Source organism: Anabrus simplex, chromosome 5, assembly GCF_040414725.1.
Source record: "Anabrus simplex isolate iqAnaSimp1 chromosome 5, ASM4041472v1, whole genome shotgun sequence".
NCBI lineage: Eukaryota > Metazoa > Arthropoda > Insecta > Orthoptera > Tettigoniidae > Anabrus > Anabrus simplex.
In genome coordinates, this window is record NC_090269.1 from 298,039,674 (window position 1) to 298,063,754 (window position 24,081).

At 38.8% G+C, this 24,081-nt stretch overlaps 1 protein-coding gene across 3 annotated transcripts in view; it reads right to left on the minus strand.

The window, feature by feature from the left end:
* PEK (pancreatic eIF-2alpha kinase) overlaps nt 1–24,081 on the minus strand; it is a 360,137-nt gene that overhangs the window by 271,850 nt on the left and 64,206 nt on the right. For all 3 annotated transcript variants that reach the window (XM_068227627.1, XM_068227629.1, XM_068227628.1), the window contains exon 4: nt 23,051–23,228. In XM_068227627.1, coding sequence (XP_068083728.1) covers nt 23,051–23,228 — 178 coding nt within the window. The remainder of the gene's footprint in view (nt 1–23,050; nt 23,229–24,081) is intronic.

The window sequence follows — 24,081 nt, forward strand, 5'->3', positions numbered from 1 at the left end:
TTTAAGGTAAGAAAATGAAACTACATTTTATAGTGGAGTACCAGTACCGTAGTTGTGTGTTACCTTCGAGATCTATAATTATATGCTTACTGTACTTCGTTCTTACTTTCAGATTTTGTGCTGGTGAATGTTTCCATATAATAACAGCTGATTTCTTTAGAATTCACAAGAATATGGTTTGCCACATTGCAAAAGTGGTCTCAAGAACAATAGCAGAGCAACTCGTTTCTCAGAGGTATCAAGGTAATCACAAAAATATTTTGATAGACGTAAATGTGTGTGTGAGTGAGCCTAGAAAATCATGCTATGTGCCAATGGCAGAAATTTCACTGTTCATAGGCTTATAAAAAATATATTCAGATCAACCTTATCACAAACATTTAAAAAGAAACGTATTTTGAAATAAGTGGCAATTATGCAGATATTTACATCAATCATTCCAATGTTTCAGATAACCTATAACAATACTCGTTATCAAAATAATTTATAAAATCTTGTTTACGGGAGTAATTTTCCAGGAATTATTGGAGCTATAGATTGCACCCACAATCCAACTGTGGCCCCAAACAATCAAGAAGCTCAGAGATTACTGTATATAATAGGAAGCACTTTTATTCAGTAAATTGCCAGGTTGGTGGATATAATTTGATTTCTCAGCGACTGAGTTGAGGGGACTCCAGCAAATGAAAATATTTGTTATAATTCACTCAATTTATTTTTTGATTAAGAAGACGAAAGACAGCTGAAGTTGGCTCAGTTTAGGTCACTAAGTTAGCTCCCGAAATAAATGCTTTTTTAAGTAAAGAAAATGTGAAATTTTGACATTTTATCTTGTGTCTGTTTTCGAGTAATCTCTCTGAAACCTTTTTTCACAAACACAATTGATCAATCTGTGCTACATCCATTTAAATTCACGAAGTGCTAGTAGTGCCACTATGAACATGCTAAACAAGTTTGCTTTAAATACGTGCTGAACACGTTGTGAGCATTAATTGTCGTCTGGTGTTGACGTTGTGAGGTAGGTGTGAGTCAAACATATCTTTAAGGGGACAAAGAAGGCAGTATCAGTAGCTTACTGAATTTGAACGAGCCCGTGTAATAGGGCTACGGGAAGGTGGTTTTTCTTTCTGCGATATTGCAGAAAGGCTTGGCAGAGACATATCCGCAGTACATCAGTGTTGGCAACAACGGTCACGGAAAGGCACTGTCTCAAGAAAACCGGGGTCCGGTTGCACACCGGCCACTGCAGTGAGGGAAGACTGCCGTGTTCGCCGCATGGCTATGGTGGATCGTATTGCATCTGCAGCAGGCATTAGAACTTCAGTTGGCACCAAAGTGACACAGCGAACTGCAACAAATAAATTTTTTTGAGGGATAGCTCCGAGCCAGACGTCCTGTAGCGTCCCTGCCACTAACTCCGAATCACTGCCATCTGCAACTTCAGTGGTGTCCAGCTAGAGCTCTCTGGAGAGCAGAGTGGAGACCTTCTGTATTCCCAGATGACAGCCAATCCTGTCTTGGTGCCAGCGAAGGCTGGTAAAGAGGAGGCCAGGTGAGCGCTTGCAACATCAACACACTGGACCTACACCAGAATTTATGGTTTGGAGAGCAATTTCTTTTGACAGAAGGAGCACTCACGTTGTTATCCCAAGAACCTTGGCAGTGGATTTGTACGTCAAACTGGTGAATGAACCGGTTGTCCTGTCATTCATTCGCAGTATTCAAGGGGGTGTTTTGCAACAGGATAACGCTCGTCGTCCTAAGGCTGATGACACAGTTACGGAGCACGTCCACTGTACACATCGACCAGTCAACAGTACTATATTACTAGCATGTCCAACAACACAACTACAAGGAGGGAGCATCTGCAATTATTCAATATCTTATAATGAGATTAGTACCAAGGAAACAAATGACACACCACAATATTTCGATGTAAATCATCCAACATTCTCAACTGTATGAACACACAAGTTAAACAATTCACATCAGTGAACATTCTAGAATGCTTGGTACAAACATAACTGTGAACATACACAATGCTCTACCAACATTAATATAACTCCAAAGTGTACTGCAAGAATACTGTGAACATTTTATGTTATAGAACATTGTATTTTAATGTACTATGTGTTACTAGTTTTTATCACATCCATATCTTGGAATATTCTAGAATGCTTGGTACAAACATATCCATGAACGTATGCAACGATTTACCAACATGAATTAAACTCCAAAGTGTACCTCAAGAATGCTATAAACATTTTAAGTGTAAAAATTGTATTTTAACAAATTACCTGTTACTCATGAACAGTACACCAGAATTTTAAGTAACGTATGCATGTCATAAAATATCGATGCTTGTTTTTTAAACCAGAGGACACATAATATCATTGTATATTTTAATATTATCACTCATATCATGTGACTTTCTTCATTAGATTTAGTAATGTTTTTAAATTATATGTTAAGTTAACTTTGGATCTCATGACCAGCTGAGGATGACCTCTGTGAAGGTCGAAACCAGTACTGCATAGTAATAAGACATGATCGGCCAGTTCACTCCAAATATGACCTTGATGTTCTTGTATATCAAATGAAAATTGCTCTGACTTGGAGTTTAGAATTTATGGCTGATGATGCCTAGAATGACAGGCAAAACATGTACCATATGCTTAAACTTTAATATAATGATTGTATTATAGTCTTAAAGACTTTAATAGTATTGAATAGGTGGTTTTCAATAAATTAATTGTTAAACATTTAATAGATTGAATTTCAATACAGTAAAAATGAAAGTCACTTGTAACAAAGTCATTCTGTCGCAGTCGCACATGGACGAGTATAAACTCCAATTCATTGTCTAAGAGTGTGACCAGAAAATAATGTTTTATAACCCACTGCTCCAAAATGAAAGGCTCCTTACTAACATTTGTTTTAGAAAGAGTGTTATTTGTTGTTTGGTGTTTTTCACACTTTTCAGTGCACTGAAGTCCCAGCATAAAAGGTTTTCAAAATTGTTCTCTAGTGCTTTTCACACCTTTTAATACTTTCCTCCCATCTTATGAAATGGTAGGTATAGTTTTCACTCTATCCATGGTAAAACGATGTAAAATGCCTTCATGTCGGAAAGAATCGTATCTAGTGTTTCCAAGTCCCTGTTAGATAGTTTTTATTCGCATATTCAGTAGTACGTTTTTTTTTTTTTTTTTTTTTTTTTTTTTTTTGCGTTCATTTTTGTTGCCCCTGCAGGAACCTCTTAACGAGGTTTTACTGTATTTGTTTTAGTTTCATGTCTATACAAATCTTGTATCTAGTAGTTGTCATGTGACTGTAGTAAACAAACACGGCAGCATTGAAATCAAAAACATTGCTAACTGAATTGGATATTTTACAACCTCTTAATGACGGTATGACTTAGGGAAATTGATAGTGAGTGTGATTCTGAGGACAATGAAATCCACGTGAGGCTGGAGGAAGTTTGGATGATTTGTCAGATGACGATATTCCATTGCAGGCACCTAAAAAGATGCATTGTATGTAAGACGACTGCAGAAAAGCGAGAGCAATCCAGATATTGGTGTCCAGGATGTAATGTGGGAGTCGATGAAACATACACACATCAATTAAAGCGCTTCTTCAAGGCAACAGTTCACAAAAGGGAGAAACACCAGGAAGAAGTAGAATCAGAACAAGCTGCAAGGAAAAACTTTATGCTTCTTTTCCCTATTGTGACAAAGTGTTCTAGGAGTGCTAATTATGTACTGATTCTCTCGAAACCTTCAGGGTTATTTCAGCATAGTATGGGGAACATTTTGTATGTTACTTTTTGTTTTGTTATGATAACATAATTGTGCAATTTCACTTTGTGCTTTCAAAATAACAAAAATTCAAACCAAGAAAAAGTTTGCTTTCTATACAGGATCTTTAGTTCTAATATTTTCATTTTTTATAAGCCTTTTTATTGTGGAACAACTCTTTCTGATCAAAATGGACCATATATTTTTGGTTTCTGATGTTTACCAATTTTTCCAAACCACTATAGTTTCAGCATTAACGCCTGGCACTAATGAATATAGCACTGGCACCTATAGGGTTAACATCCTACATGTTTCGAATGTAAAAAATTGTCTGTCATATTAAGAAAGCATTAAACAACTACATTCTTACAATGACAGTGCAGACAGTTTCAGTTCCCTGCATTGGAAGGCACTCACACCTGTGATTGCAACATCATGACTAAGAAGTACTAACTTGTGCTACAAGCCCTATGTGAAATGAATCTTTACCATTAGGAGGTATAAGGTAGCAGTACTAAAAGCCCATTGCCACACTGGGATTCAATGCTATTAATTTCAGAATTGAAAAAAGTCTTTAATAGGTACTAAATTTATTACTATTTATCACATTAAACATTACAATATGTTTTACGCTAATGATAAATTCTTCATTCACACTCATGCTGTAACAATAAATATTTTAATTGTTCGCTTCTTTCCTTCATCTCTAAAATCTTCATTTTCTTGGCTTGTTCTAATCTTGCCATCTGCAACAGTTCTTCTTGTAACATCTCGCGTCACCACTTTTTCTCCTAAAAAAAAAAAAAAAAACCCATTGAAGGGTTTAATAATATTCCATGCATATGTCCTATTTCTAGAATTTTTGGAAATAATGTAACTTTAAAGATTGAACACTTTTCACATTTCTATTCAGTGACTTTCACATACTTTGAAGATCTGCTTGGGGTTTCACAGGACGGCGTTTCCTGCTGTATCCTTCCTTTGGCCCCAAATCCTCTTCTTCCCCAGGTCCTTCCTAAAATGAAAGGAAAAGAAGAAAATTAGATGCATACCCACAATTCTAATGTTTCTATGGCAAAATCAAACTTGTATTTGTCATGTACGTGAAATGGACCATTATCATCATCATCATCGTCGTTGTTGTTGTTGTCGTCGTCATAATCATCGATGGTGCACAGCAAAGGGTCAAATTTACACCAAACATATCTCCGAGGATCTGCTCTGGTCTTCCCCCAGTTTGTTCAGCATCTTTTTGCCGATCAATGTCGGCCTTTGTTTTTAATTTCAATCTTTTCCATAAACCTGTGCACATAATGAAAATAATTACAAATATGTGAAATGTTCATTTAAGTACTGTTCAGTAAGTAAATGAGTAATTTCATAATTATATATATAAAAAATAAAAAAAAACTTCTCTATAGATGAGGCTTATACAGTAAAATACCAGTATAACAAAATTTTGGGGACCTCAGAAATTAATCTGTTTTAACGAAATTTTGTTATATTGAAATAAGTCAATTGTAAAGAACTCGCCTATTGCTAAACCTGTTGAAGAATTTCAACGTGAATTCACACATAAAAATCCTTAATACTGTATTTATTAAATGAGAGCAAAATTAGGATACATATATTTACATGAAGTAATGATATAAAGTACATGTACTTGCAAGAAGTTTTTAGCATCTCAAATGTTCCCTGTACCGGTACATTATCTCCACTACTTTATTTTTGAAAAATTCTGATTTTCTTCTGAACACTCCCAGACACAAATGAGTATTCAAGGTAGTCAGCAAGCACTGCACTTGAATTTAACATAAATTTAATTCAAAACTGCCTTTACATTTTAAAAGAATGTATTTTACAGAGTAACTTAAATTCAACAATTATCCGTGTCATGATAGAACGCAATCAAAAGATATAAATTTCATGATTGATCCTATTGAACTGTGATCACAATAATAGTTAAATATTTTATTTATAAGATCCACATTTTCAATACAAACTATGCAATGTTTACATTACATCTCTGTTCAGGGACTAGTTTCAACCTAACTGTAGGTCATCATCAGCCATAAAGCAAATCATACAAATACACTGAATAAAATAAATAATGTACGGACACAATGGCCTTAAAATAAAACTGTATGCACAACCCATAGAGTTCAGTTAGGTCGAAACTAGTCCCTGAACAGAGATGTAATGTAAACATTGCATAGTTTGTCTTGAAAAGGTGGACCTTATAAATAAAATATTTAACTATTATTATGATAGAATGCGCCTTCCGGAATGTACAGGGTAGCTTTCCGCACTTTCACTCACTTCGGTGTGTCTACAGTGTTCATATTTCCTAAGTTCGAGTGAATTTGTAATTCTTTTGTATTCAGTGTTTTAAGGAACGCCACAATATCACGTAGCAGGCAGTGTGTGGAGAAGGAGAATCCGTTAACACTAGCATTGCCAACAGTTGGTGAAAAAACGTGGCTCATATAATCAATTCGTATGCCCCAAATGATATTGTCAATGCCGATGAAACTGCATTGTTTCTTTTAATGCCAAGCCCAAACGGACTTACGATTTTAGAAGAGAGGAAGTGCCAGCCGGGAAACCGTAGAAGGGTTGGGGTCATTGTACTGTGTTGCAATGCACACGGAAGCGAGAGACTTTATCCCCTCGTCATAGGAAACTTCGATAAGCCACAATGTTTTAAGGGCGTCTGGCACTTTCCGTGGAAGTACAGGGCATATAAAATTCATACAATACAGTAATCCAATGAATAAAGCACTTGCAGACGAGAGCCAGCATAGATTTCTCCTCGTCCCTGAATCATGCTTTGTTTTTCTTTCGTTGCATGAGGTTATGTTTGTCGGTGAGTTATCCAAGTGCATTATCTGAATACTGTAAATGCACCTTGTTGGATACATTTTGGATATAGCTTTTTCCATGACATTTGAAAGGTTTAAACTGTGAATCAAGGTTAATTGCATGCAGTACTGGGTCTTTGAATATTTTGTGATGCGGCAAGGTTTGGCATTTCTGAATTACGAGTTGACGGTTAATTCGAAGTCCAACTTTTGCGTCCCAACAACTTTGAATTAACGAGGCTTTACTGTAATGATGTTCAGTACCGGTACACTAAAACTGAATAAGATAATCTTCACGTGCTGTTGAGTAAGCAACCCGCTAGTCAGATTTGTGATGTGTTTGCTTACTTTCCTCTGATTTGTAATCGGGTAGCTTCGCCTGTGTGTTGTATAGTGTGCCATCTGGTATTAGCTGTATAGAGACATGTTGTGTGAAATACCTGGCAATTAAAATAGGACAAATTTCAATTATATTTTTAAGGAAAAAGGCTACATTTTAATTTGTTATACTGAAAGATCGAAATTTGTTACAATGAAATATTTTAACACATGCTAAACAGGGAAAAGGGAAGGAGCCTAAAAATAATTTTGCTATTGTGAACATTTCGTTATATTGTCATTCGTTACAATGACATTTTACTGTATATACAAAGACCAGTTTTACTAATTACAGTATATCAGAGTTAGATTTCATAGCAAATTTAAATGTTACTCCAAAGATACCCGTTTTTGTTTAAATGGCAAATGCAAGTAATTTTGGGAAACACATTTGCACTATAATGTGTCTGTCACAATAATGGTCCTTTAAGTCCTACATGCTTCAAATGTAAAAAATATATGTCGTACTAAGCAAGCATTAACCAAGTATGTTCCTACAATGACAGAAAAGATAATTTTAGTTCCTTGCATTGGATACTGCAGTTGTTTCACGTCGTCATAAATTTGAGGGGCTCCCCCCCACCCCCACCCCCAATGTCTATCACAACATCATATACATAAATCTAAATAAACAGAAACGGTTAAATAAAAATCAGGATGTAATTATGCTCCTGGGAAATCTGTATGTATAGAAATCCACTGATATTTGTTGAAAGAGGAAATAAATGCTTAGGCTAAATTACCACTTGTTATCTCTGTCACATATGAAACTGCCAAATTACTAAATAATGTGAGTATCTATGCCACTTTATTGCCTTAAATTTACATATGCTTTTATTTGTCACTACTACAAATATTATATAAATCACAACATTACAGCAGCCCTGAAATATTTCTACAGATTACTTTGCAATTGAGACGTTACATTTCAAATGTCCTCTGGCTACTATAATATATTACACCCCAGATACATACTCTTAGTGAATGAATCACTTCAGTCTTAAGCTTGAAGATCTTGCATACTATGTCAAATGGGATGAAGTGTTTTAGTCTCGAGAGGCTACTGAGAATTGTCCAACCAAGCAGATGCTAGATAGTCTCATTATCCCACCCACTCGATGCACTGCACTCTGTGTTGCTCTTCAAGGAGGTGAGTCACACAGAATAGACACCCCTTGCAGACATGATATGAGATTTTGGGCTTACGCCATCTAGTGTTCCCGAGGAAGTCTTCTACAATAATGAGGGTTTGAATTAAAGAATATTTTACCGTTGGAGAATTGTAGTGGTACGCTCGTTCGTCACCAGGTGGCTCGCTGTATGCTGGCTAGCGCTCCAAGCAGGAGCTGACGACAAAATAACACATAACACATAGCTTGGAATGAACCAACTAGTGATGACAAACGTATGAATTTTTAAAACACCGAAACAAAATAACAATATAGAAAGGTCAGGGAAGAGAACTACCTACGTAAATCCTTAATAGTTGGCAATCACGTATTACTTAATTGATAGCCAGTGTCCCTGTTGAAATTGTTAGGAATTTTACGTATTTTCACCATTTCTCATTGTAACGAGCACTCACCTACTTGTTCTCGTACGGCCGCTGTTGCTCCGCACATCGCTTGACTTGCTCAACATGCCGCTACGTACTGAACTGCTATCTCCTACTACCATTGACTTAGGTGACTCGCCACATCACTATGTATTGTTTTCACAGTCCTGCGTGCTTCGCGAACCTTCCTTCGCCCTATAAATTCTTCCCCCGACTGCTCAGTCTTCAGACCAGCACTGATACCGAGTGAGGTTGGAGGGTCATCCTACCAGTTCTCAGTATTTTTGCTGGGAAACTCTACTTCTGTTTCTTCTATATGGGATGAGCAACAGAGTGTTCTCATTAATATTATTATTTGCCCAGTGGACTTCATTATGTGGAAATAACTTTACTTCATGAGCACGGGCAGTTGAAGCTATATACGAGTATTTTAACTTCAGTATCTTTTTAAAACATAAGCAAAGACACTAAGATAATGCATTGGGTATTGAGGCTTGAATAATGAAAGGTGGGCCTGGACTCTAGCAAGTGAATTTAGAAAAACTCTGGCACTTTGATTCCGCCCCGTTCCTTCCCCGACCTTTCCTGTTACATGCTTTCCCCCCTTTATACTGTTGAAATGGTGTTTCCTCTCTTTGTTAGGCTGAGGTTTGGAAATTCACAAGATCCTTCTTATTGTCTAACGTAAATCTTTTGTAAATGGTCTAGGACTCTGTTTATCAGTTGTAATTACGTCATTTTCATTCAAATGTTGCTCTAGTATTGTCTAACATTTGTGAGATACTGAGTTTTATTTGGTTATGTTTCTAGTGGAAAGAATATACTATTCTGCTAAATGTTACACTTATTCTTTCTTGTTCCATTCACGGACACCTCACTAGTCCCAGTCTGCTTCCAACTGGATTGTCCCTTGCTATACCTTTAATTAGTCGCAGTTGGGTATATGTTCAAAATCATTACGAATTGGTGTGCAGTGACACATACTCTGCCCGACATAACTCTTAACGTAACACCATATAATCGTAGATCTGTAGTGTTTAGTGTGGGTAAGAGCTTGAACATCTTGAAACACGACATCAAGACCCAACGATAGGGCGTGTTCAGCTATTGTTGACTTGTCTGGCTGGTTGAGACGGATATTTCTTTCGTGTTCCATGATGCAAATCCCAATGGACCGGCAAGTTTGGCCAATGTATACCTTGCTGCAAGTACAGGGAATTTTGTACATCCCAGGGTGTAACAGTGGGGACAATTTGTCCTTGCTTTTACCTAAACTATGAGCAATTTTAGTGACGGTGCCAAACACAGTTATTATATTATGCTTGCGAAGGACGTTGGCAATTCTGTCTGTGGTGTTGTGAATGTAAGGCAGTTAGGCAATTCCCTTCACTTCTTCTTTCTGTGAGCTTTGATTAGTTGTCCCTCTAAGATGCAGGGTTCTATGAATCCGTACATCGTTGTAACCATTACCCTTGAACGTGACTTTGTGTGCATCTATCTCCATCTGGATATTTGACGGCTCACAGATTCGTGTTGCTCTTGTGGTGAGTGGTGTAAGAATGCCCTGTTTTTGTGCTGGATGGTGGTGAGAATCTGCATGGAGGTAGCTTACGATAAACGGTATGTCCTAATGAGCCGTCCAGTTTCTTTTTTACTAGAACATCCAAGAAGGGAAGGCATCCATCCGACTCTATCTCCACAGAGAATTTAATTTAAGGATGTTGCTGATTTAAGTGGTTATGGTTGACAACATATTGACAAAATACAAAGTGTCCCTGAAGTATGATTCAGTACATCCTACATGTGGCTGAAGCAACTTGCTTAGGTATTTAGCCAAAGCATACGTAGGAGAACCTATCGCACTAACAGTTGGTCTGAGGGGAACGTCTTCTTTATGGATTTTAGGAAGTCCATATAATCTAGGTGGAACCGCATCCCTCGGAGTCAGATATTTAGCCTCCTCTTTTGATATTGAGAACTGCCTTAAGAGCTTCACAGTGACGTTGGACACATGAGTGGTAGGGTCATGTGTGCACCGTCTATAAACAGGCTCTGACAACATAGCAGAGATCTTGTTCTTGTACTCGTCAGTGTCCATTACCACAGTCACATTACCTTAATCAGCTGAGAGAATGGTCAGTTCAGGGTCATCTTTAAGTTCCTTCAAAGCTCTTCTCTCACCTCTAGTTAAATTAGCCGTGGGTACAGCAGCAGACTTTATAAGTCTCACATATTTCTGTCATACTTCCTCAGCCACATCCGTAGGTAATTTGTGGATGGCTGCCTGAATGGAAATAACTACCTCTTCAGTGAGAATTTTAGAGGGAACGACAGCAAAATTAAGTCCCTTAGCTAGAACTGCCATTTGGTTCTCAACCAAGGATTTCTCGGAAAGATTGATGACAATTTTGTTAGCATCTGGGTTCGTGCGAAAGACTTCCTGTTTTTTAGGCCAATCAGAGGAACTCTGATTTCTGTCTGAATGACACCAGGTTGAATTTTCGTTCAGCCTGTATAGCAGTAATGTGATCGAAAGACAACCAAAATTCCTGCAAGAGAGATTTGCTTAAAAGCACATGTAGTTGAAACAACTCTCGGAAGACTTGAGTCCAGTTCCTTAAGAGTGTGATGCACTCTCTCGATAACAAGAGCCTTGTCGGTGTGCTGAAATATTCTCCTGGCCTTAGGAGTATTTAACATGTGCTCCAGCTTCATACAGTTGGGAAAAAACGGATGGGGTGGCTATGGGAAGTCCACTCTCACCACCGGTAGTGGCTAATTTCTTTATGCAGCATTTTGAGAGGGAGGCTATTACTTCAGCACCTGTCAAACCTATGATACTGTAATGGTTATAGCGTCCGCCATGCCAACTTGCTATGGGCCCGGCTCGTCACCGTATTCGGCCCACGCCCTTACTTCAACCGCACCAATCATGAGCAGCACTCAAGTGCTAGGCCGGCCCCATTCGCTTCCGCCTGCGGTCCCGTAACAGAGGAGTATGGAAATGACTCCACGATTAATCTTTCAAAGTAATAAACTTCATGGTTAGGTTCCGTATTGAGTTAAGACTATACTCAAAATAAATACAATTTTTTAATGTTCAACCTTCTCAGTACTAAAAATCGTTTGATGTTTACAAAAACATTACAATGATATTAACAGGTACTAGTTTTGGTCCACTGTGAACCATCATCAGCCTAGCCGAAGTACAAAAGCAAAAGACAGTCATAAAATAAAATAAAATAAAGTAATGTGGAGAAATGAGAGAGGATCTAAAAAGGTGGGTTGGTGGTGGAATGACATACAAAAGTGAAAAACCGTATACATGAATTATGATAAATGTAGCAACGATGCATTAACATTGACAAATAAAATCTTTGTGAAGTCATATAAAATCTTCCGATGAGAAAATCTTTGGTTGACAGTTACTCCTGTGTTGCACAATTAAAGTTATATCTGGTATATACGAAGTCCTATGTTCTGGAAAGTTCTAGATGTAAGTTCCACATTAGCGTAGAGGGAAAATTGTCCAATGAGACCAGCATAAAATTAAAAGTTGACAGAGTTGGGCATGTTCTATGGTGGAATGAAACTTGCTGTGTTAAACAGAAGTAGTCTCAATTCAATCGGAACCCAATGAACCTGAAGAAAAGAAGTTAGAATTAACGCGAGGAATCAAATAGAGAATGAGCAAGGGAAAGAAACAAAATAATGATGACTCACCTTGCGCTATATAGAACAAACTTGCTGTATTGATTGCAAATGGTGGAGTGAGCATAGCGTGGAGTAGATCAGCAGGAGAGAGGAGAGAGGAAATACGGAGGGGAAGAGTGACGTAAGTGGTGGAAGGTGGGAGGGATGGGAAATGGATCAAGGCAGGGTGGGCAAGAGGGGAACTGATGGTGTTTGTATTGGCAGGAGACCCTTAATTGACTTAAAGAAAGAGTTTTGAACAACCGATTTGTTTTTCCTGTAATAAGTAATGAAAAGGTCAAATAAAATATTGGGTTTCTCAGTTATTTCGTTGAGATTGTAACTGGCATTGAAGTATTGATCCAAATGTATGTACAAATTCTGAATTATATTGAGTAGAGGTCCTTTCTTAGCTATTTCGAGAATGTCCATGTCTGTTTCAATGTTCGTGAATTTATGGTTATATTCGACCATATGTTGGCCGATGGCTGAGAATTTGTTATATTTGACTGCATTGAAATGTTCCAAATATCTAATATTAAAGCTCCTACCGGTCTTCCCCACATAAGAAATATTAGAACATGTGTTACATTTAAGCCTGTAGACACCTGATTTTGCGTACCTATTTATTTTATTAATATGTGATGTGTTATGTAAGATGTGTGTGGTGGTGTTGTTGGTTTTAAAGGCTATTTTCATACCTTTTTTCTTCAAAACATTAGTGATCTTGTGAATTCCGTTGACGTAAGTAAAAGTGGAAAAAGAGTCATGTTTAGATAGTTCTTTTTTAAGTGTGGTCTTGGGGCAAAATTTATGTTTGAAGTTGATATTTTCTATAAAATGTCTGTTGAAGCCATTGAATCTGGCAATGTGGCGGATAGTATTCAATTCGATATGAAGATCTTTCTTATTCATGGGTACGTTGAATGCTCTATGTACAAGACTGTTATAGGTTGCTTTTTTGTGAGGGAGGGGGTGAGCTGAATCTTGTCGGATTGTGACGGCCGATTGAGTGGGTTTTCTGTAAATCTTGTAGGTTAAAGATTCCTGTTGTCTAGTGATGGCAAGATTCAGAAAATTGATTTTTTTAATCTACTTCTGACTCCAAGGTAAATTAAATATGGGGATCAATGTTGTTTAGTGCTTGAAGTGTGGTGTGAGCATCTTCCAGATTCTCGTTTATAACTACTAGGACATCATCGACATACCTAGCCCAAAAAAAGGATGTTGTCGAATTTATTGTTGATTTTAGTATTCTCGAGAAAGTCCAGATAGATTTCTGCTAGAATACCTGAGGCTGGTGAACCCATTGCCAGACCGTTTTGTTGGTATATAGTGCCATTAAACGTTAAAAAGTTGTTGTTTACGACTAATTTGAGCAATGTAATAAAATCTTGAATTTCCAATTTACGCAAATGACTGTTTTTGTGTAAATTGCTTTTGATGATGGGAATTAATTTGGAAATTTGAATACTGGGGTATATGTTTACAATATCAAAGGAGTGGAATGAGTAGTCAGGTTGCATGTTAAAGTTATTAAGTTTGTCTTCTAATTCAAAGGTATTTCTAACCGACTTCTTGGATGAAAAAAGGTGAATCTGGAGTCTTCCATTTCGCGAAGTTCCATCGAGCATCTGGACTATTCTAGAAGGGCCAGCGCAGGTATATAAGAGAGGAACGACCTGCCTGCACTCAGTGAGAGTTAGACTGGGTTAGTGAGCGAGTGAGAGCGAGATTGAGTTCGCTGGTAGCCTGGGCTGGGAATGTCAGCCTGATGGAGTATCTGCCTGTTGGAGCTGAGGACTCGTTCCTGTTTCCCTGAAGTCGTGTGTGTGAGTCTCTTGGATCCGGCTGCTGGAGAAGAACCTTGGGTGTTCTGGAACAGCGCAAACGGAGCACTGGGTGACGACGTGTGCAGACTGCGAACGGAGTTCGACGGATTGAGTGAACAGTGGATACTATCCCAACCTGTAGGCTGTGGACCGTGACAGTGCTAACAAGTGTGGCTGAGAGAGTGTAGTGTAAATAATCGATGACTGTGTGTGTGTGTCACTGTAGATGAAACATGAGAAACTGAGAGAGAGTGCGAACCGTGTAAGTTGTAAACTGTGTGTGTGTGTGTGTGTGTGTGTGTGTGTGTGTGTGTGTGTGTGTGTATATATATATATATATATATATACTCATTTATTCATTTATTTACCCCGCTAACACGTTACAATATGGTGGGGGTATGTGGATGATGCATTTGTGGTATGGACAGAAGGTCCTGAAAACATGTATTTTCAAACCACTTAAATAAGCAACATCCTTCAATTAAATTCACTATGGTGATGGAGAAGATTATCAGGAAATTAGCTCTTGTATCTGCTGGCATCGCATTGGGGAGACAACATAAAGTCCTTGCATATGCAGTTTAGTCCACACTTGAGATGACTGAGTATGTGAAGTCATAGACGACATACATCTCTCCCATGAAGCTTTCTTATTTTGGCAAATAAGAATTCGCGCCTTAGTGGTTTTTTTTTTTCTTTTAAATGTTACCATGTTGGCCACTGTAGGGTGCCTACGATAACGTTTAAGAGCATGACGGCGTTCTTTGATAGCTGCTGCAATTTCCTTGTTCCACCAAGGAACAAGTTTTCAGCGAGGAGTCCCTGAGAAGGAAGGAATGGACTCCTCAACAGCAGCAAGGATAACTTGTGTTATGTAAGTTATTTCACCGTCTACAGTCTGCCTGGTCTCATCATTATTAAGACAGCTAAGGGTGTGAACTTTGTCCAATAAGTATGTTTAAGATTCCATCGAGGAGGAGCCCCAATGGATTTTTGTTTTAACAAAGTAAGAATAATGGGAAAATGGTCACTGTCACAGAGATCACCATGTGTATTCCAGCGAAACAGCGGAACCAACGTTCGGCTGCATAGACTTAAGTCTATGCGAGAGTATGTGCCGTAACGTACACTAAAATGAGTTGGTTAACCTGTGTTCATGATACATAAATCCAGCTCTGTTACTAATGTTTCCAACTCCCTTCCCCTGGGCAAGGCGTATGGTTAAAATCGCCCAATAAGAGGAAGGGAGGGGGAAGCTGATCTATAAGATCAGTGACATCATTTATGTTAAGAGGCTGACCTAGTGGCAAATAAACACTACACACCATTTCTATGACAGGCAGCAGCACACAAACTGCTACAGCCTCCAGCGGGGTTCTTAGTGGAATCTCTTCGCTGTAGATAACAGAACGGACAAAAATGCCAACGCCACCGGAAGCCCGGTCAGTATAATGTCGTTCTGTCGAGTATAGTCAAAAATTTCTCAAGACCGTATGATGACCTGATCTGAAATTTGTTTCCTGAATACAGACTATACTCGCCGAATACTCGCTAATGAGCTGGCGTAGCTCAGCAAGATGCCTATCATAACAGTTACAATTCCATTGCAACAGTGCAATAGTGTGGTTGTGGACTTCTGAGGTTTAGGTTAGAAGCAGCGATATGCTACCTAACCTACACTCATACCCCCATCCGAAGATGGAGATAAATGCTCCATGTGCATCACCTCATCACCGGACGAGGTGATGCATGCCTTGAATTTCTTCGACGTAGCTCAGGGGCGGGGTTTCTTCCTATGAGGGGAGTGCGCAGGTTTTCCAGGAAGAAAACCCGCTGACGCAGACTCAGACCCTCCGGGAGGTGGGCGAGACCCCTTTCGTAGGAGAGGTGGAAGAACACCTTGTAAGGGCACTCTTCTTTCCCGCTGTTGATTCTTGTTTAGACGGGATGGCAGGTGATTTCCCAGCCCTGGCCGACGATGCTGCCTCCGCCGGCTTTCGCTGCCCTTGTGAGGGAAGGAGACATTGTCTTCTTCCCCTGGTGTGCCGGCGTAGGTTTCTCAGCCAGCACAGGCTTGTTGGTAGTCGAAGGCTGGGATGAACCCACCTTCGAGCTCTTTCTCTTTGCGGCGTTGCTCACAGGAGCAACTGCCGCCTCGGGCGCAGCAATCTTTTGGGAAGGTGTTCCAGTTGTAAATGATGAACCTGGGAGAGACAGTGCTATCATGGGTCTAGTATTATATGGGAAGCTGTGGAAATACATAAAATTTCTAACAATTTCAACAAGGACACTGGCTATCAATTAAGTAATACGTTGTTGCCAGCCATTAAGAATTTATGTAGGTAGTTTTCTTCCCTGTCCTTTCTATATTGTTATTTCGTTTCGGTGTTTTCAAAATTCGTCCGTTCAACATCACCCGTTGGCTCATTCCAAGCTAAGTGTTATGTGTTAATGTCATATTGGAGTTTTATGTTGTCGTCAGCTCCCACTTGGAGCGCTGTGCCAGCATACAGCAAGCCACCTGGTGACGAATGAGCATACCACTACAAATCTCCAATGGTAAAATATTCTTAAATTCAAACCCTCATCATTGTAGAAGACTTCCTCAGGAACAGTCAAGATTTTTTTTCTGAAGACGCTGAGCGAAGTTCTCTGCGAAACGCAAAGAGTTTCTCCTAGTTTCCTTGACATGGCATAAACCCAAAAGCCCATTTCATGTCTACAAGTACGGGCCGTGAAAGCATCAATGTTAACATTAGACACCCCTTGTTCATTTGTAAGAGACATAAAAAGGTACCAATTTATTTAAGTTCTTTTGCTTCTTTTGGTTAATAACTTGCTTGTGGTTAACTTCAGAACATTGTTAGTGCTTTAGAGTATCAATGTGAATTTATTTAAATTATTATTATTGTATGATGAAGTGGCGAACCTTTCAACTAAGCCACAACTTTAGGAGGCTTTCCTGGGTTAATCGAGTTGGATTCAGCTTGGATTTTCATTGAAGCTTCCTTCTTTTTGTTGATAATCTCCAGACTGTAACCCATGTCTGCTATGATGGGGTAGTTGTGGCATATTTCAGCCAACAATTCTCGCTCCCGGAAGTTGAACTTGGCCATCTTCCTGAAAACGAATACTGTTAAATATATATTTCCTGTAAAAGTACTGGGATAGGTGCAGAGTAAGTTTCCTGGCCAATCCTTGTACAAAAAATGTAACATTTAAAAAACTTTTCGATGAGTAAAAGAAAATTTATTAAAACCAGGATATTGAAATTACAATAGAGTAAGTATTTCAGCTACCAAAGAAAAAATACTTGCATACTGATTTGCAAACTCAGAAGAAAGATCTCAACCATATTACAGTGAGACATTCATCAGAACACAAGTCATTTGATTAATGTTAGTTTCCCAAAAACCCACATATTTTAACCAGCAGTAACAAAGTCATATGGAATTACTTGTATAAATCAGATTCAATGACGACTCCTAACCTCATTCCATGGTTTGTAACTATATCGCCTAATATAATGCAACATTACAGAAACAAACAAAACTAAGTGGTAGGAAGAGGCAACCTTAATAAAGGACTTTAAGAAGACTATTTTATATCATAAAAATATTATATATACTTACGATAATAATGTGTTGAACAGCTCCTTCTTCACAAAGACGCCCCTCAATTGTCATTTGTTTCATGGCTTATCGCACTACAAACAGTCAATGGTCATGCCACTCATGGCCCGTTAGAATATGAAAAATCTTTTCGGCTACAGTGTTGCCAGCAATAAAACCACAAGCCATGGCTCTGAACCAAAATCACGGTTAGATAGCTTCTTAGAAATCGCACAAGGATTCAGACCATGGCTGGGGTTTGAAAGGTGTGGTTCGAAACCACAGACTGAACCTCGTTTTAGAAATCCAGCCTTTGTTCCTGCATGACATAACAATTTAAATTATGAAAATAAGCATGTACCTTATTGACAGGAGATGCTGGAAATGTTCTAAATTCACACAATTTTGGCATTGTGTTAGGAAACTCCAATTCATACACATTAGTTTGTCTTCCGTAATTGAGAGTATTTCTCGCCTGATATGTTCCTTCAGTTCATCTAACGTGTGGAGGTTTCTTGCATACATTTTATTTTTTAAGCTCCCCCACAAATAAAATTTGCAAACAGTTAAATTTAAATCTATACTAACAACCTGATCTTCAAAGATTTCCTCAATGAAGTTTAATGCATCAGCTGTATGCACAGTGGCAGAGTCTTGCTGGAAATATCCATTTCAACAATCAATTTCAGTCAGTTCATCAAAAAATGGCTCGAGTATATTACCCCTGTATCTTTGTGGGCTGACTCATTGGCTGAATGGCCAGCGTACTGCCCTTCATTTCAGAGGATTCCAGGTTCGATATTCGGGCATCAGGTCAGGGATTTTAATTGTTTCCGATTAATTCTTCTGGTATACAACAAATTCCAACTTGTAGGTTTGGGAAGTTCCTCCTTTCCACTACTTCAAAATCTTACAAATTTCTTAGATTACAATAAAGTGGTGGAAAGGTAGAACTTCCCAAGTACACAAGTTGGAATTTGTTATATATAATAACTCCACCACAGACCAAGATGAAATTTATTACTTGTAATAATTCTTCTGGCTAGGGGACTGGGTGTTTGTGTCTGTCCTCTTCATATTCAGACAATATACCACACTACTAACCACCACAGAAACATGCAACAGTGATTACATCCCTCCATATAGGGTTGGCATCAGGAAGGGCATCCTGGCATAAAAAAGGGCCAATCCCCATTTCGCTCCCACGACCCAACAGATGTGGGTAAAGCTGTAGAAGAAGACCTCTGTATCTCTGTGCATTAATCATGGTTCCCCAAAAGAAAAGAAAAAGTTCTATTATTCTTCAACCATTTGTTTACTTCCTCCTTAATAAGTACACGTTCTTTAGCCTCAGCTTCTTATCGAGTAAAGAACCCATTCCTTTCAATTTGCTTCAGGTTTCCATACCTGGAAATTGTGTTATGAATCGTCAAACAACTTTCCTGCAAGACCCTGTTTTCACATAACTACTGTAAAGATATTTCCTGTACTGTGTACACATGTGGAGGCATTATGAAGATTACAGCCCGAACTAACACTTCATAATCAGATCAAAAATTAGATGTATGGCTTTTCAGGCGTTTGCTCTATTAACCAGCATTTCGTCTTAGGTCTGACACTAGACTCGTCAGAGTGGGATGTGTCAGACCCTACCCACTGATGCTGGGGTGTATGCAGGTGAAATTTATCAGAAGCCTATTTATGCGGCACAGTCTGATAACTGCATACGGGAGATAAAACTCCACAATGGAATATCTAATTCCCTCCATGGGGATTTAGAATTTCCATTTAACACTCAACTCAAGAACAGCTGAGAGATAGATCGGCACTTGTTAGACGTTCTAAGCACAGAAAAGACCTGAGAAAGTGAGGGAACTGCCGTGCTTATTGCTATGCCACGGAACAGGAAGGGATCAGTCAAAGGCAGGCACTGAACACCATGAAAGGAATTTGCTGTAGAAGGGAGTGACAAAGACATAAAATTTCAAAAAAATCCACATCCTCATAGGTACTGTATTTTCATGTTTGTTCTTGTTTCCTTTTCTGTCGCTCCTTCTAATGATGTGACATCATTTATCAATGCTCCTATTCGTATTCCTTTTATATATGACTCAAATCTGCCTATTGCCATTTCTTGGTATATACAGTAATTCTGCATCTGTCTCTTGGCACAGGCCATAGCAAAATGTAGCTTCCACCAAAGTCCTAGTCTCATTGATGGCTGTGACAGTACGGAAGATATGGGTGGTGCTCAGTAATTACGTTTGGAACACAACTAGTGCTTCCGAGTGTTATGAAAGGTGCTAATCACAGGGCTGGTCATGCTGCAATAGCACTTTCTGACCCAGTGAGGAAAGCAATGGCACACTCACTTGCTCCTCATGCTGCCTAGTACGCCTCATTTTGGCGCCGCTATCGGTTTCTGCAGTTTTGTTATTTGTGTTTCTATTTGAGGATCCAACCAGCCTGACTGATGACCTAACAAACAAAATATGACTCAATATATTTATTTCATATTTATATTTTTACAGACAGCCGTACGATTCTAACCCCTAAGTAATGGAAATATATAAAAATATTTATAATTTCAACCTGAAAAACTGAAAGCAAGGCACCTAGATAATGCCCTTAATGAGACTCAAAAAGTGCCTATTACATGTAACAGAACAGTTAATACTGTACAGGGCGTTTCAAAACATGACAGCAAAACTTCAGGAATGGATTCCTCATATAACAAGAAAGAAAAAAAAAGACTAAGACAAGATAGCTCCGGAAACGAATCGTTACAGATTTATTCGACCTTCAGTTCCTACTAACTGCACTATACATCTGTAACACCAGCTGGTACACTGCGGTTACGCATCAGAGGAAATGTTCAAAGTGACCTCCTCCTGCCTGAATACAGGCCTCCGCTCGTCGCCTCATAGAATAATACCAATATAATGGGTCCATTATTGGACATTATAAATTTTCAGGCTAACTCATTCCTGGTACCAGCATTTTGCCCCAGTGTGCTAATTTGGAATTGTCAGTTGGTAACCAGCACACTTACCAAGACGCATGACTAGAGCATACCGTGGAGGCCACTGCGTAGGCTATATGAAGCTACCAGCAGTGCCAATGCACTATGACAGACAGTCTCATTTTGCAAAAGTTGAAGCTTGCAAGGCTATTAGATTTCCTAAGCGAATCTATATCCACATCGCCTCACTGAATTCCACACACGATCAGAAATGCCTGGTGTAGTTCGTACTGTCTGAAAGACTGTCACAATGCGTGAAATGGAGAGTACATTCAACCACAACAGCAGTTGAATACATGAGAGACTTGACATGTCCCCACAGGTAAAAGTCCAGGGGGTTTACGTCAGGCAAACGGGGTGACCAACCAGTCAGTCCACCCCTACCTATCCAGGGCTCAGGAAAATGTGCATTCAGGTGCCTCTGGGCAGACGACTGAAATGTGTGGTAGCACCATCGTGCATGAAGTACAGTTGTTTACAGGATGAAAATGGCACATCACCTAAGTATTCAGGCAATGCAATACGCAAGAAATCTGTGTGGTTCTGTCCAGTAAGTCTCCCTAGAAGGACGCAGGCTCCCAACAAGCAATTGCCAATGATGGCTGCCCAGATGTTAATAGAGAACCTCTGTTGGTGAGATGATTGAATAGCTGCATGGGGATTTGTGTTCGCCCACACGTGCTGGATATGCAAAGTCCCTTGTGAATGTCACTTCATCTGTGAATAAAACAACAGCTGTGAAGTTGAGATTCATACCACATCACTGCAGAAACCACTAGCAGAACATTACTCTTGGAGGATAATCTGCAAGAGACAAGGCTTGTACACGCTGCAAATGGTATGGATACTGCAAGTTTTCACGTAAAATTCTCCAGATCGTCATGTGCGGCACATTCCTCTGCAAGCTTTACTGCCTTGTTCAGATTCCAGGACTTCCTCCACAATGTTGAGTAGACCTTCCACACCCTCAGGTGTTGTACTTCTTGGCCGTCCCCCATCGCCTGGTGGGCGTGTAAACCTCCCGTATTCACAGAGGCAATGATGAATTCCTTCATATGTCTTTCAGTCTGGTTAATCTGTGCAATGGGTAGCGTTCCTGGCACAAGCGACATGCCTCCAATACATTGCCATCTGCCAAACCACACATGTACTACATGGTCGTGAGCTCTTGGTTGGTGTACATTTCCAGACTGCAAACAACGGGCAATTACAAACCACCCCATACACATCTTTGATAATGGCTATGGATACACTGAACATTCCTTGACTTACGTGTCACTTCAGAGCAGATTGCACACCACAATTACGTACTAACTATGGACATGGCGACAGCTGCGTATTTAACTGGAGATCACTGTACTTCATCTGTGCATCTTAAAGGATATTCAGGCCCACATCATACTGATTCACAATGTGATTACTTGTGTCACTTATAACCGGCACCTTGCATTTTCCTTTGTCAGCATGCATTGCGTAACAGTACATGCTCGAAAAACTCTGTAACTATGCTTTTCTGGACCCATTTTGTCATAGTTTTTCTCCTTGTTACAGGAGGAATCCATTCCTGAAATTTTGCCGTCAAGTTCTGAAACACCCTTTATATTATTTTAAAATAGAAGGATGAATGCACAAGACACGACTGTGGTTGCTGAAGCAATGCGCATGACATCATCATAGGATACCTACCCACTTAAGGTATGTTGTTGGCAGATGTAAGTCAGTTACAGTGCGGTGTAACTTGGCATGCAGATGATGCACAAAGACACGTGAAGTGTAATTTTACTTGTCTCAGGGGGGATCTACCAGAAAACTACAGAAAAATTAAAATGTGACAGTAAATTTTAAAAATATTTATTTTGGCATACTTTACACAAATGTCCTCTAATATATGACTAATAACGGGAAGAAGAAATTAATTCTAGAGGAAACTAGATTCAAAAAGGGATTGAGTATGACCAAAAGTACATCTGCAGAACAAATAAAACTGCTATGGGAACATCGCAAACAATTGCTAAAAATTGTGCAAATAAAAATTTAAATGAATAAGTGAAAATTTCAACTTGTTTATTATTTCCAATAACAACACACAACAGACATTTCGTATCAACTGTACTTTTCAGACTATACTCTAATAGTTGAAATGAGGAGTTCCTATCTTGTTTGGTCCACATAACTTCAAATGCTTTTGTCTAATAGTGTTTATATAAGTCATGCATCACATATGACAACTTTTACTTTAAATTTGTATGTTCATAACAAGCTGAATTAAGAAGATGCATATAAAGTAGATCATCCTACCGTTCCTGACCATTCCGAGCCTCAATAGCTCTCACAGTCTGAGTCTGTCTTTGAATGACCAGCACGTCCTTCTCTACAGAAATGCCTTCTGTATAATTATCACAGCCTTGTATTGAACATTCATACAATATCCGACCAGTCTTCATTGAAATGCCATATGATCGACTTTCCTTGCCACCTGAAAAATGTAGAAAGCATCTTTACTGTAGCAAAATGCAGGGGAGAAAAGGAAAAGTGGCTCTGGTAGCACAGAGCTACAGACCATCATAAGTGAATCAGAATTGTATAAATAATATTGGAATTTCTAAATCAAAGTAAACAAATAAATTAAAATAAGCAAATATCGATCAAACCACAATTTAAAGATATTACAGACCAGACTCTACTAGTAATTTGAAAACAAAAATCTGGTGATAAGAAAATACAGGCAGGGTTTCAGCTTAAATGATTTATGGCACAGCACTTACTTAGGGTACAGAGATGTCTTAATCAGTGGGAATATGTCCAGGCAATCTTTTGACGATTTTAGTGGACCCTAGAAGGAGATTTCAGCTCATATGGAAACTTAAAAATTTGTGTACTGAAGCAAACCTGTTTTCCTGGTTTCCAAGATTTCTTGATTGAACGTGGACTTAAGTATAGTGAAACCTTCCTGAACTTTAAACACACAAAAACATGACTCACTGAAGTAGCATCAATGAGTTCCACACTACTCAGACCATACTTCAATTATCTTCCAAACATTATGATGTAAGATGCTTCAAGAATAGATTCCAGCATTCTGTAAATTGCATGTAAATTTCTATGTGATGGTGTCATATTTTAATGCAATAACCAAAAACTGTAAATTATAGTATTAAGGCATCCAAATTATTTAAGGTATGTGTGAATTTGTATATGATGGTGCTGTATGTTAAGCTAGTAGTAAGCTCAACCTATAGTATTGGAAGCCATAGCATTAAGCACTGGAAATACTTTAGTAGTAATAGTAGTAGTAGTAGTAGTAGTAGTTGTTGTTGTTGTTGTTGCTG